Source organism: Sebastes umbrosus, chromosome 6 (genome assembly GCF_015220745.1).
Source record: "Sebastes umbrosus isolate fSebUmb1 chromosome 6, fSebUmb1.pri, whole genome shotgun sequence".
NCBI lineage: Eukaryota > Metazoa > Chordata > Actinopteri > Perciformes > Sebastidae > Sebastes > Sebastes umbrosus.
The window spans coordinates 34,990,499-35,005,550 of NC_051274.1; the positions used below are offsets into that span (position 1 = coordinate 34,990,499).

A 15,052-nucleotide genomic window follows, 5' to 3' on the forward strand; every position below is an offset into this window, starting at 1 on the left:
AATCGATTACTCGACCGATTGCTTCAGTTCTATTTTTCATACTTTATGATTTTTATTATTTATTTAATTTAACAGAAAAACTGTACAATGTTTTGATTTACATATTACTTAAGATAATTGAAACTTAAAGGTCCCGTATTGTAAAAAGTGAGATTTTCATGTCTTTTATATTATAAAACAGGTTTAAGTGCTTTATAAATACTGTTAAACTATCAAAACGCTCAATATACGGAGAAATACACACATCCCGTACTCAGAAATTGTGCGTTTGGAACAAGCCGTTAGGATTTCTGTCCATTTGTGATGTCACAAAAATACAATATATATAGATAATTACACGGTTTTAAACATAAACATTCTAAATGTGTCCCAGTTTATTTCCTCTTGCAGTGTATGTAAATAACATCAGCTGACAGGAAGTAAACATGGACCCAAGCTGTTGCCTAGCAACGCAATTCCATTGCAATTCCATTGCAATTCCGTTGAAATGCACTAAAACGGAGCGTTTCAGACATAGGGTGAATACAGGTATATTCAGGCAGACAGTATGAGGGAAATAAAGTTTTTTTGAACATTACAGCATGTAAACATGTTTTAGTAGAAACATGAAATACAAGAATGATCCTGGAAATGAGCACGATATAGGACCTTTAAGGATGTGTGTATCAAACGATGCACATAAAACATCTGTTTTGTATCTTTGAAGCCATCTGAAAGGAAATGTTGAGGGGGAAATCGGGCTCAGAAGGCTAATTTAGTAAGCATATAGCTGACAGTAAACATCCTAGTTTAAAGATTTATAAGAGTAGAAATCACACGATGAGAAAGAACAGACACTGAAGGAAACCAGTTACTGAAATAAATATTTTTTAGGACGTCCACAAGCTCCTACCAGTCTTGTTGGCCTCCATCAGCGCCTTGTTGATGTCATCGTTGGTGGCGTTGGCGTCTCCGTAGGTCTGCTGCCATTGGTCCAGCTGCTCTTTAATGGGACGCAGGGCATCGTTGACTTGCGTGGCCGTGATGTTCGCCAGATCCGCCGCTCGCTTTGCTTCGTCGATCTCTTGACTCACATCTGTTCATCACAAACAAAGAAGAATGGAAATGTAAAATAGAAATATATATATTCCTAGAAACGGGTCAGAATCGATAAGATGACTCATGTAGGATTTCTGTGCATGGATGATTTATATCACCACTTCCACATGTTTAAAGCGTCCTGAGGCTCATCGTTGTCAGATCGATAGCCGATGAGCTCCAAGATTGTCGCCACAATACTCGCGTTATGTGGAACACCCGATAAAAGGTAACTGATATTTTCATCGTAGCTCTCTGAACGCGCTTTTAGCTGTTTATCTGGGTGGGTTGCCCTTTAAGTTCTGATGATATCGAGTGCTTGCTCCTCTTGAGTTTGAAGGCACTTGTTTTAAGATACTTTAAAAATACTACGAGGAACTTTAATCTTGTGATGATTTTGGCGGCCTCTGTGGACAAAAGCTGTAGTGTTTCCGAGAACCAGAGTCCCTTTAGAAAACACCTCATTTTACTGCAGCAGGGTCTGACAGTCTGCCCCGCTCAGTCCTGGTTCTGGTTCTCCTGTACCTCCCTTCCCTCCAGCGGGCCCAGTAATACGGCCTGGGCCTCCAGCAGCATGGGGTCGGCGCCGGCTAGCAATGGGGACCGGCGAGGAGCAGCGAGGCGACGGAGGCCCCGCTGGAGTCTGAGCTGAAGGAGTTTCTGGTGAACCGGTGTGCTGTAAACTGTTTTATCTGATTTCACAAGGAATTGGAGCCGATGACAAGCATTAATAATAATAACTATATAGAAATAATCCAGGGCTCAGCAACCTTTACTATCAAAAGAGACATTTTAGGCAAAAACTAAAACAAAAACACCTGTATGGAGCCCCAAAACATGTGATCATTGTGATGAAGGTAACACAGTTTATAGTCTAAGTATATAGTATATAAGTCTAATGCAGTGAGGGCCAAAGAGACAATGTACCACGGAGTATTAGGGCCACATTGAGGGAAAACACATCTGAGATTTACAGAATAAAGTCAGAATATTACGAGAAAAAAAGTCAGAATATTATGAGAAAAAAGTCATAACTTAACGAGAAAAAAAGAAAATAACACTTAAAATTACTACTTTATAATATTATGACTTTATTCTGTAAATCTCAGATTTATTTTTCCTCGATGTGGCCCTAATACTCCGTCGTACCGTCGTACCGTCGTACCGTCGTACCGTCGTACCGTCGTACCATAGACCTACAACAATGATTAATAAAAATGAAAATGTAAACAAAGAACAGTTATTCATTTCCGTTTTTATAAATCCACAGGGAGCCGCTGGAGAGGAGCTGAAGAGACGCAGGTTGCTGACCGCTGACCCCTGACCTCTGACCTCTGGTCTAATCTTTGTGATTGCTGATGGTCTTGTTTATTTCTGTCGGTCATATCAAGGCATCAGGATTAAACTGAGTCTGTTTCATAACCAGTTAAAAGTTCCTCACAGTAACTTTAATAAAAGCTTCTGCTAATTCACTGGAATGTAATGTATCTGTGTGTGTGTGTGTGTGTGTGTGTGTGTGTGTGTGTGTGTGTGTGTGTGTGTTTGTGTGTGCGTACTCGTGGTGAAGTTGAGGTTGTTCTGAACCGTCTGCAGGTTCTTCATCACATCAGCCTGTTTGGTTTTGGCGTCGTCCAGTCGCCTCCGAGCGTCTTCCAGCTGCGGCTTCAGGTCTGAGCAGCAGAAGAAATAAAAACACTCTTCAACTACTAAACATCCAACTGAAGACCTTTACTTGATCTCATGACATCCCTCATGATGAATACATGGATGTAAAGACGTGTGTCTACCGTTGTTGAGTTCTTCGTTTAGCTTCAGGACCTCGTCCTTCAGCTCCACGCTGTGGTTCCTCAGAAGGTCGGCGCTCCGACCCAGATCCTGGTCCTTTATGGTCTAAACACATGCATCCATATTACAGAACAGACACCAACCAATAACTCACTTAAAGACTGTTTTAATAACAGGCGGAGGAATAACTGTGTGTCCCGTACCTCCATAGTGTCGTTAGCGGCCTTGTCGGCCATCTTGGCGGCCTCCTCTGCCTCCTTGATGCTGTTGATAATCTTATTGTAGGATTGTGTTACATCCACAAATCCATCCTTCTTGGTTTCTGCAACCAAACTGCAGACAAACAACATTATTATCATCTTCTCTGAATGATGCTGTTGTCCTGGTGAGCTCGGCTGTGAGGCTCGTTTGTCTTCTACCAGATTAACACTCTTATTAATGAATTCATATACGGTTGCAGCTCAGCAGCTAACTGCTCTCCTACCTGGACAGGTTCATGGCTAAAGCGTTGAGCAGCTCCGCGTGTCTCTCTGCTTCCTCCACCAGAGGGATTTTGGAGTCGACCCAAGCAAAGTTCTGCACTTTCTTTGCCAGCGGTGTTCTGGCGCCGTCCAGCTGGGCCGCCAAGCGTTCATACTCCTGAGGAAGGTGTTTGAAGTGTTAAAGAGACGCAAAACGTTCAACCACAACAACTCCAGTTTGACTCCGGTACACGATGCAGACTGAACCGGGCTGGTTTGATTTTAGAAAACATAACCTTGCACTAACTTTAAAACAAATGTTAATTAAACTTAAGCCCCAAAAACAGAAGTGACATCTCAAAACTCAAATAGGTGGCAAAGCAACTTTATCCTTATTTGACAAACACACAGTTAAAGTTAAACTAGCCGTTGGTTTTTGTTTAGTTATTATAAATCTATTATATTTCTCAGGATAGCATCATTAATTATGACGGATATTCATGAACTTGTTCATGTGAAGATCAGAATTTCAAACAATATCTTTTGTCACAATATATTTATAAAATCAAATCAACAATAATATTCTATTATTAATTCATACTGCCCCACAATGCATTTTTAGAGCATTCAGAAGCTCCAACAATAACTGAAGTGGTCTAGACGGGGCAGTAATGTTATAAAAAGCTTTCAGAGTATAATGGGTGAATAGATTACATTACGCCCTTTAGCAATAATGAGGCGTGTTTCACTATTTCAGCCTTCTTTCAGCTGCGTCCTCGTCTCCGGCGGTGTGAAACGGACTTGAGAACAAGTAAAACAATAAATATAAAAATATAATTCAAAGCGGTAAACACCCACAGCATAAATCCAGCTGTGCTTCCTGCATCTGTCAGTTTAAACTGTGTTGTTTTTAGTCTGATTATGACTCTAACTTCTTCATATGTGTGTAATATTATCATACGATCTGCTCACTGAGCTCTGATTGGTCAGTAGGTGGTGCTTTTATATGAGTTGATCTCTTATCTAGAACATAACCTGCTCCTTCAGCATCAGTTACCATGGTGATCTGGATCAGGTCAGCCTATCAGCATCAGTTACCATGGTGATCTGGAGCAGGTCAGCTGTTCAGCATCGGTTACCATGGTGATCTGGAGTCAGCTGTTCAGCATCAGTTACCATGGTGATCTGGAGCAGGTCAGCTGTTCAGCATCAGTTACCATGGCGATCTACCCCGGTAAGAAGTGATCCACCATCGTAGGACTGTAAACCCTGAAGTTACCTCGCTAACCCCAAATCCTGCTTCGTAGTCCAGACCTCAGGTGTGGTGCAGGTAGGACCCAGAGAGAGTGTGTTTGTGTTGCTCTAACCTCTTTGGAGTCGTGCAGCATGGACAGCACGTCGTTGACCTGCGCTACGTCATTTTCAGCCATGTGCAGCTGGTCGTTGACCTCCTTCTGCTTCGACAGCAGGTCTTCTATCCTCCTCTGAGAGAGACAGAGAGAGAGAGAGAGAGTCAGTATCACTCTTCATCACCGTCCTCTCCTCCTTCCTTACCGTACTGCTGCTCATGTCTCAGCTCACCTGGTTGTCCTCCAGGGTTTTCTCATTGACGTTGTTGATCTCCGTGGCTCTGGCCGTGTTGTTCACAGCTTGGTTTAGGGCGTCTCGGAGATCCATCATCTGGGAGTGGAAGCGGGTCAGGCGGTCTCTGATAGCTTTGGCCAGGTCGCTGTTTTCTCCGTGACGACCCGCCAACTCCGTGTTGACGCGATCCAACACTAGCAGAGGACACAGAGACCGAGTCTGAGGACGTGATCGTGATGTTTTGGGGGTCTGAACTGTTGTTGAGACGTCGACTTTGAGTCTTTTTTGCATTTGATTAGAGAAGTTTAACATGAGGACCGTGGTTTTATTCTTTTAGCACCGACAGTCTCTCCTGTGGAGAACTGGATCTACAGGTACGTAGAACATTCACAGACTGGAAGTATGAACATGTCATAAATGTAAATGATGTAAACAAAGGACTCGTTGCGTACCGACTCCTCTGTGACTCTGAGAACATCGTCTGTAAGTATTAACATAGAATATTAAGCATAGTATTATCTCTGGTTTTAAAGCACTATGTCACATATCTACGATGGAGTAGCGTTTATAAAACCAGTAAAGGTACAGGAAGTGTTTATTTATCTGTAAACTTACATTTCTGTGCCTCGCTCTTCTCTTTGTCAGCCATCTTCTTCTGGCCCACGCAGCTCCGGTACCTCATCTCCCTCATCATGGCCTGCACCTTCCTCATCTTCGTCTCCCTCTCCCCGTCGTCCTGCGCCGCCTCGGTGTCATTCAGCCAGGACCGGTTCGCCATCGTCATGACGTCTACAGAGAAAGAAAGCATCACAAAAACATCAGTCAGTCCAGTGGTCTGTAGTTTTTATGATAGTCCTCTTTCAATAAATGGAAGTTATGAAAAATGAGTGTTGAAGGTTTAGATGTCAGCTCCGTCCTCTGAAACAACACGCCACTCATCTGGGATCTGGAACCTTCTTCTTTCTTTGATAAACTAAAGTTTCTCTACCGGCTGCTAAAGTCTCTTTCATATTTTGCAGGCTGCTTTATGTTATTTTTATTAGAAATGTAGAAACAAAACTTTCTTTCAACCTTTAAATGTTTATTTTTTTGTTGTGTGAATATGATTTATCTCATAGTCACAAACAGAAATAATATTTTAAGATTTCAATGCATAAGACCTTCCTGTCCCAGCAGCTCATCATATTGGCGATGCAGCAACTGATGGTTGATCATTAATATATGAGGATATATACTGTATATATACACCGATCAGCCGTATAAGTATGACCAGCTGCCTGATATTGAGTAGGTCCCTCCTGACCCGTGGAGGCCTGGACTCCACTAGACCTCTGAAGGTCTGCTGTGGTATCTGGCACCGAGCCGTCAGTAGCAGATCCTTTAAGTCCTGTATAAGTTGTGAGGTGGGGCCTCCGTGTATCGGACTTGTTTGTCCAGAACATCCCACAGATGCTCCATCGGATTGAGATCTGGAGAATTTGGAGGCCGAGTCAACACCTCCAACTCATTGCCATCCACATGATGTAAAAGATGATTCATCAGACCGGGCCATGGACACGGGTCAGCACCGGCACCCTGACCGGTCCCCGTACACAACAAACGGCTCCTCACTGTGTGTTCTGACACCTTTCTATCTGAACCAGTATTAACTGTTTCATCAGTTTGAGCTCCAGTAGCTCTTCTATTGGATCAGACAACACGGGCCAGCCTTCGCTCCCCACGTGCATCAATGAGCTTCAGGTCTGACTCTGTCGCCGGTTCACCGGTTCTCCTTCCTTGGACCACTTTTGGTAGGTCCTGACCACTGCAGACCGGGAACATCCCACAAGAGCTGCAGTTCTGGAGATGCTCTGACCCGGTCGTCTAGCCAGCACTATCTGGCCCTTGTCATAGTCACTCACATCCTCACGCTGGCCCATTTTTACTGCTTCCAATACAAAGTTCAGAATATTCACTTCCTGTCTGATATATCCCCCCCCACTGCCAGGCGCCATGGTAACCAGATAATCCATGTTATTCACTTCCCTTCTCAGTGGTCTGAATGTTACGGCTGATCGGTGTATATATATATATATATATATATATATATACACATGTTATTTGATGTCCTCCGTCCTACCGTTTAAATCCATGGTCATGTTGTTGATGAAGGACAGCAGGTCTTGCGCCCTCTGGTGTGTGTTGTTGGTGCTGTTCTTCAGGTCGTCAGCTCTGTCCGTCATCACGGTCGCCTGAAAACAACAACAACATAACAACACTCAGTTCTACATGACAGCAGACACATCTACAGTATGTTCATTTCATGCTGTTGAGGGAGGAACTGGTTCATGTTGATGAAAGGTGGATTGAAAACTGGAAAATGTTTCTCATGCAAGGAGGACATTTGTTTTTTACTAGATTTTAGTTGAATGAAGGAAAAGTTGGAATATAATACTTTTTTCTTCTTCTTAAACTTTTTATGTAGCAAGAAAGTATTGGTGAGCACCATGGACAAAATAAATACCCAAAACGATAACTCTCAAAGCGTTATCTCAGCAGTGATGTGGGAGAATTAAGTGTTTAAAATATGTGGAAAAAAAGGTTATAATGTGTTATATTATATTATTTATATTTATAATGTGTTATAATGTGTTATATTATATTATTTATATTTATAATGTGTTATAATGTGTTATATTATATTATCTATATTTGTAATGTGTTATAATGTGTTATATTATATTATTTATAGTTATAATTTATTATAATGTGTTATATTATATTATCTATATTTATAATGTGTTATAATGTGTTATATTATATTATTTATATTTATAACGTGTTATAATGTGTTATATTATATTATCTATATTTATAATGTGTTATATTATATTATTTATATTTATAATGTGTTATAATGTGTTATATTATATTATCTATATTTATAATGTGTTATAATGTGTTATATTATATTATTTATATTTATAATGTGTTATAATGTGTTATATTATATTATCTATATTTATAATGTGTTATATTATATTATTTATATTTATAATGTGTTATAATGTGTTATATTATATTATCTATATTTATAATGTGTTATAATGTGTTATATTATATTATTTATATTTATATTGTATTTTCTAAAATCCTAAAATGAAAACACAACATATTATAAAGTATTTATGATCTCATACTGAGACGGATATTTGTGAACTTTTAGTATTAGTGAAAGATTTTTAGTGCATATAAGTGAGTGTGTGTGTGTGTGTGTGTGTGTGTGTGTAAGTGTGTGTGTGTGATACCACACCTTGCCCTGCAGTTCATCAATGTCATCATTGATGTTCATGATCTCAGCTTCCAGCATGTCGGCCCGACTCCTGCTGTCATCCAGCGTACTGTTGTAGTTCTCTATGGCCCGCTGGAATCATGGGAAAATTAGTTTATATGCAAAACGACACCAACAGCCACGTCGTGTGTGTTTGTGTGTGTGTGTGTGTGTGTGTGTGTGTGTGTGTGTGTTTTTGTGTGTGTGTATGTGTGTGTGTGTGTGTGTGTGTGTGTTTTTATGTGTGTGTATGTGTGTGTGTGTGTGTGTGTGTGTGTGTGTGTCCACTCACAGCCATGTCGTCCACAGACTTGTTGAGGTTCTGCAGCTGAGCCCACGCCATGGAGCTGGCGTTGAGGCTGCTCAGCTGACCGGTTACCGTGTGGAAGTCGTCGTTCATCTTGTCCAGATCCTCCAACAGGACGACGACGCAGCTGTCACACGCTGACACAAAAAACAAACACACACATAAAACACACTTCATTTCACTAAAGGGATCGAACACTTTATAAGAAATGTCTTTTTTTCTCTCTTTTAAGGCAAAAACATAATTTTTTTGTTATGCACCGGTCAATTTTGAGATTTCTTTGCTTCCATAACGTTTCGTCTTTGAGACTAGTGGAGAGAAAATATCCAATATACACATTTAAAGGTATAATATGTAACAATTTACGTGTTTTAATCACTTTATATTGCCAATGTGTGAACGGATTGTAACGTAACTTAAAAACCTTCCTCGACTTTCTCGGTTGCCTAGCAACAGCCTGTGGACTAATTTATACATAAAAGACTTGGGGCGGTTTTGCCGGGAAAATCCAAAGACTATGACGTTTATGCCTCGCTTCAGCTCCCCTAAAGCGCCAACAGTGTGCTGCTAATATAACAACAATACTGTCTTGAGTGTTTAAAAGGTAATTTGCTGGCTGCAAGCTATAGTTAGTATCATGGTGCCAGTGGTCCAAATACAATACAGGAACATTACAGAACATGATGTAATGGATAATGCCCAACGAGGCGTCCATTATCAGGAATTAAAGGACGACGCGGAGAGACATCAGGATGCTGACTGCAGTTCACTTTAACGGCCGCAGGAGTTATTAATAACAAGGATCTTATGAAAGCTACGTACGGCACCTTTAAAGGGACTATTTGTAACTTTCAGAAATGCTTCTTAACAGCGACACCTGTGGCCGTTAAGTCAACTAAAGTCAGCGTCGGGCTCGTGCTTGTGCTCGCTCTTAATAGACATGAACGTGCATCGCTCAACACAGTGAGGCGACACACGTCAGCTAAAAGCACAATATCACTCTATATTTCAGCTGCTTGGCAGTAATGTTAGCTGACCAGACCAAGGTCTCTCCATGAATCAATGCTGATCCTAGTGTTGGCTTTTCCCGCCTCAGCGCAGGCTGATGCAGCGGGGCTCTGCAGTGTGTCTCCCTGCTCTCTCCGCAGCCAGAGAGAGCAGGGAGACACCGGCACCCGGTCGGTAACGAGAAGACAATGTAACTCTCTGCAGAGCTCCGTCACTTCACAAGACACGGGAAACCTCTGTTGGTCTGGAGGAGCTGCAGCAGTTATTTCTGCACAAACGTCCACTGAACATTCACTAGATATTCTCAGAGCTAAACTAACTCTTCTGCAGTGTGGAGTGAGCACGCGTTCACGTCTAGACGTGGAGCGAGCTGAGCGAGAACGCGCGCGCTGTCTGAGTGAAGGCAGGCAGAGGAGGAGAGGCAGCGGCTACACGCGAACGCGCATATGCGAACGCACGTGTCCCGACCTGGTACATTTATACGCTTAAAAAGTTACAAACAGTCCCTTTAAACATAAAATGTCACAATGATATAAAAACTAAGTGTCTTAATGTCAGTAATCAGCCGGTGAAGTTTCATGGTGATATCTATTAGGTAACGTTTTTACTCTATTCTCCACAGATTTTAAATGATTGACATAAATAAATTCAACATATATCAGTAGTGTGTGTTTTACTCACGTTCACAGTGCATGCCGTGTTGGTGCTCTACAGGAACGTTGTATTTCTGTGAGCAGGTGTCGCACTGCTTCCCCGTCATCCCGTCAGGACAGCGGCACTCTCCCGACCGGGGGTCACAGCGACCTCCTTTACAGCCGCACTCTGACGGGACGGAGAGACGGAGAGACGGAGAGACGGCTGGGTTAAACACAACAGGTGGGAGGGATTTTATTACAACCATTTTCAGTTCTGGTGTTAACATGCATCCTCTGGGTGATCGGATCACAGGTGGACAGCTTTAACTACAGGTGTGAACGCACTCAAGACACACTGAGGACTCATTGAGATCCGATCTTTCAGACCACATTCAGAGGTGGTCTGGGCCACATTAAGGACCACCTACTCACCTGACGTGTGTGTGTGTTACTCCAGAGAGGTGATCCACAACAGCTTGTGTAGCTAAGGTTTACGTTGCTCCTATTAGAGGTCGGAAAATTATCTATTCACCGATGTATCGCAATTTAGTTTTTTACGATTTTGAAATAGATGTTTTAACACCAGAATGGATATATCTGCTTCATCTGAGTCTATGAGGAGGTAGAAGGAAGTTACCGCTTTTATTGTGGTAGTCTGAGTAACGTGACGTCATATCCATTCCGTATCCGTCAACCAAAACAAACCTCAGAGAGTGTAAAACGTTGGAGGGTCAGCGTGGATACGACCTGCACCCTCCCATGTTAAATCCAGCGTGGTAAACACTACACATCCAGTAAAGGATGGAAACACTTTGGGTTTCACACATTGACAGGAAAAGCAGAGCTACACAGAGCAGAGCTAAAGCTGCATGCTAACTCTGTCACGCACAGGTAACGTTATGGTATGGCGGTAACGTGGCGGTGGAGCCGGCCGTCGCTCTCGTCTCCGTGGTCAAACTGGCCGACGCAACGACTGTAGAGCACCCATATACTGACATGTCTGTTCTCTGCATTGAAACGGCCCCGATGGAGCTGACCATGGATGGATAAAGAGAACGGAGCTGACGGGAGAGCTAGAGACCACCTTGGAGAAGTTACAGGAAGTAGACACGTGGGACTACGTCCGCTTTTCAAAATAAGGTGTTAACAAAGGGAACTGAAGTGATGTCCACTTGTGATGGGATCATCCAAGACGCATGTTAATGCCAGGTCTGGCAAGTATTCATACTGTCCTGATTCCAGTGATTGTAGTGATGTGGACCATGTGGGCTCTTGTTTTAGCTGCAAAGACACTGTGCAAAATCTGTCGTCTGATCATCTTTACAAAACAGTTTATAAAATGCTTTAACAAACTAACTGAAGAGATAACCGTTAAATAAAGATCAGTATAACCTCAGCGTTGCATCTTAAAACAGATGATTAGGACAGTGACGTGCACTCACTCCTGCATCCGTTGGGTCCGTAGTCCCAGTGTCCGGGAGCGCACTGTCTGCAGCTCGGCCCGTTGACGCCGGGCTGACAGGCGCACTGACCGCTCTGAGGGTCACACGGCTGGACGAGAGCCGCAGAGGCGTCGCAGTCGCACTGATGACAGCCGGAGCATGAGTCGAAGCCGAACGAGCCGTCCTGACAGGAGGAACAGATGAAGGTTATCGTTGTGAGATTTGATGCAGTATTGCTAAATATTATCGTCAGTCTTTTGTTTTGACTGGAAGCTTCCAATTTTATTTTTAATGAATGAGTGTAAATTATATTTTCAGATTCATAATATAAATAAAGATATAAACCCGTTCAGCTCTTACCTCACAGCGCTCACAGCGCGGTCCGGTGACTCCGGCTTTACAGCGACACTGTCCTGTGTGAGGGTCACATGACTCGGTGCCACACGGAGAGCAGTTACATTCTGTGATAAAGAAAACACAAAACGTATTAACCCTCTGAGACCCACAATAGACCTGTTCTAGTCTTCTTTAGGGGGTACAGGGGGTCTTTAGGGGGAGATAGCAGGTCAACAGTAGATGTCACATAGAAGTGGTGAACATCATCTGAATGCTCTAGGTCTCTAGTCTGATCCATCCATCCTCTGAATGCTCTAGGTCTCTAGTCTGATCCATCCATCCTCTGAATGCTCTAGGTCTCTAGTCTGATCCATCCATCCTCTGAATGCTCTAGGTCTCTAGTTTGATCCATCCATCCTCTGAATGCTCTAGGTCTCTAGTCTGATCCATCCATCCTCTGAATGCTCTAGGTCTCTAGTCTGATCCATCCATCCTCTGAATGCTCTAGGTCTCTAGTCTGATCCATCCATCCTCTGAATGCTCTAGGTCTCTAGTCTGATCCATCCATCCTCTGAATGCTCTAGGTCTGTGATTATCCTAGAGGTCACACAGGTCATTTTATACAGGGTGTGTCAAGTTGTTCTAGTCATAAATCAGATATAAACATTAATTAATTAAGTAATGAAATGATCCTGGCAAATTGTTTTTCCACACCTGTTTCGCAGATGATTGTTTTTAAGGAACTTGTCCTAGCAAAACCTTTTTTTTTCATCTGTTTCACAGGTGAAAAAAAACTATTAAGGAAACTGTTTCCACCTGTTGCATCATAAGACAGGAGAGAAATCTATTTAGATCAGACTCAGAAAACGCATCACCAGATTAGGCAGGGTTTCTGTATTTTACTGCTGAGCTGAACAGCCTGAACACACGAATGAATCTCATGAACTTTGGCTGAACCGAGGTCGAGGCTGAACTCACTGGTGCAGTTTTTGGCGGCGATGGCGTCGCCGTAGAAACCGGGAGCGCAGATGTCACAGTGAGGCCCGGCCGTGTTGTGCATGCAGCTGAGACACTCGCCGGTCAGCGGGTGGCAGTCGGTGAACAGCATGTTGGGGTCCGTGTTGTCGTGGCAATGGCACAGCTGGCACCTGCTGCCCAGCACCATGGGGTTGCCGTAGTAACCGGGGGCGCACCTGTGTTAAGAGACGCGTTTATTAATGACACACGTACAGTATCTGCAGCAGGTCTTATTTTATGTTGCTTAAAGTTTATACAAAAAACCCCCTAACAAACAAAAAAAACATACATATATATATATATATATATAAATCTTGGGTAACACTTTATAATAACCATCATTAATAAATTTATACATTTTAATTAGTTATTTTACAATAAAATATTAATTAATAATATTTACTAATTAATAGCAATGCTATAATTTATGTTATTTTAACAGTTTATTGTTGCAAACATTATTACATTTTATGAATTGTATATATTATAAGTATTTGTTAAAGGTTTACAAATCATTTGGTAATAATTAAGAAATTGTTTTTGTAAAACATTTATAAATATTACAGAGATAGATGGACCAGATATTTGTGACACTTTAATGGTTAATAATTGGTTTGTAAACCGTCTATAAACACTATTTGGATGTCTATCATAAAGTTATAAAGTCTCTTATCAGCTATGATACAATATATGTTCTATGAATGAATTATTTCATATTACACAAAATGAATGCTAAAATAACATAAAATATAGTATTACTAATAATGCGTAAACAGTATTATTAATTATCATTTCATTGTTTGTTAACAGTTACATTATACCTGATGAAGGTCGAACGTAATCAAATAATAAATAATAAAGTAAAAAGTATAAAGTAGTTTAAAGTAGTTTACCTTTCACAGTGTAATGAGGAGGTAGTTTACCTTTTACAGTGTGATGAGGAGGTAGTTTACCTTTCACAATGTGATGAGGAGGAGGTAGTTTATCTTTCACAGTGTAATGAGGAGGAGGTAGTTTACCTTTTACAGTGTGATGAGGAGGTAGTTTACCTTTCACAATGTGATGAGGAGGAGGTAGTTTACCTTTCACAGTGTGATGAGGAGGTAGTTTACCTTTTACAGTGTGATGAGGAGGTAGTTTACCTTTCACAATGTGATGAGGAGGAGGTAGTTTACCTTTCACAGTGTGATGAGGAGGTAGTTTACCTTTTACAGTGTGATGAGGAGGTAGTTTACCTTTCACAGTGCGGTCCAGCGTAGCCGGGCATACACAGACACTGCATCCTGTCGGTCTTCTGCACGCAGCCCTCTGCAAAGCTACGAGGAGGAGTGATGAGAAGACATGATTAGATGATTAAAAAGGGGAAAAGTAATAAAAGGAAGGCTGAAAAAGAGAGAGGGTAAAATGTACTGACTTGTTGGACGGGACCCTCAGCGGGCAGGGACAACTGGAGCAGGACACCGCCTGTCCGTCCAGACTGTTGTTGCCAAGGAAACCGCCCAGGCAGCTCTCGCAGCGGTCGCCAGCCGTGTTGTGTTGGCAGTCCTGATGGATGGAGAGGAAAAGACAATGTTGTGATGCTAAAGAAAGATGTCAGGACGGACAGAAAGGTTTGATTCATCATTAACAATCCTCCTCACCAAGCAGATCCCAGATCCGTCCAGGCAGCGGTCAGAGTGTCCGTTACAGTTACAGGCAACACATTTACCCAGAAACAGGCCGATAGTGTCTCTGTAGAAACCCGGAGCACATTTCTATAGACGGGACAGGAGAGGAACATGTGAGTAAGAGATTATTAATGAATTTCATTATTCATTGATCTGTTGATTACTCTCTGGATTAATGGGTTGGTCTTTTTGTCTTTAACCCTCCGACTTTACTGTCTGTCAGAGGCTGTAGCAGGTTCAGTTGTAGAGCTAGAGTGAAGATCCTGGTATCATATGAAACTACAAAACCTGATGAATCCATTGATACCAACCATGTCATACTAGTTTATGGGGAAGGAGGGTAAATATTGCTCCAAAGTTGGGCTACATTTTAGCGAGGAAAAACTGGCATGTCTACTTTCAAAGGGGTCCCTTGACCTTTGA

At 42.1% G+C, this 15,052-nt stretch overlaps 1 protein-coding gene across 3 annotated transcripts in view; it reads right to left on the reverse strand.

Moving 5' to 3' along the window:
- Positions 1-15,052, reverse strand: part of lama5 (laminin, alpha 5) — a 115,362-nt gene that overhangs the window by 12,888 nt on the left and 87,422 nt on the right. For all 3 annotated transcript variants that reach the window (XM_037773185.1, XM_037773184.1, XM_037773183.1), the window contains exons 42-59: positions 14,603-14,716; positions 14,377-14,507; positions 14,198-14,278; positions 12,924-13,138; positions 11,970-12,070; positions 11,610-11,793; positions 10,214-10,354; positions 8,510-8,661; positions 8,200-8,310; positions 7,027-7,138; positions 5,523-5,696; positions 4,905-5,101; positions 4,691-4,807; positions 3,347-3,501; positions 3,066-3,195; positions 2,865-2,967; positions 2,634-2,747; positions 893-1,075 (exon numbers count right to left, since the gene is read on the reverse strand). In XM_037773185.1, the coding sequence (XP_037629113.1) occupies positions 893-1,075; positions 2,634-2,747; positions 2,865-2,967; positions 3,066-3,195; positions 3,347-3,501; positions 4,691-4,807; positions 4,905-5,101; positions 5,523-5,696; positions 7,027-7,138; positions 8,200-8,310; positions 8,510-8,661; positions 10,214-10,354; positions 11,610-11,793; positions 11,970-12,070; positions 12,924-13,138; positions 14,198-14,278; positions 14,377-14,507; positions 14,603-14,716 (2,515 nt within the window). The remainder of the gene's footprint in view (positions 1-892; positions 1,076-2,633; positions 2,748-2,864; positions 2,968-3,065; positions 3,196-3,346; positions 3,502-4,690; positions 4,808-4,904; positions 5,102-5,522; positions 5,697-7,026; positions 7,139-8,199; positions 8,311-8,509; positions 8,662-10,213; positions 10,355-11,609; positions 11,794-11,969; positions 12,071-12,923; positions 13,139-14,197; positions 14,279-14,376; positions 14,508-14,602; positions 14,717-15,052) is intronic.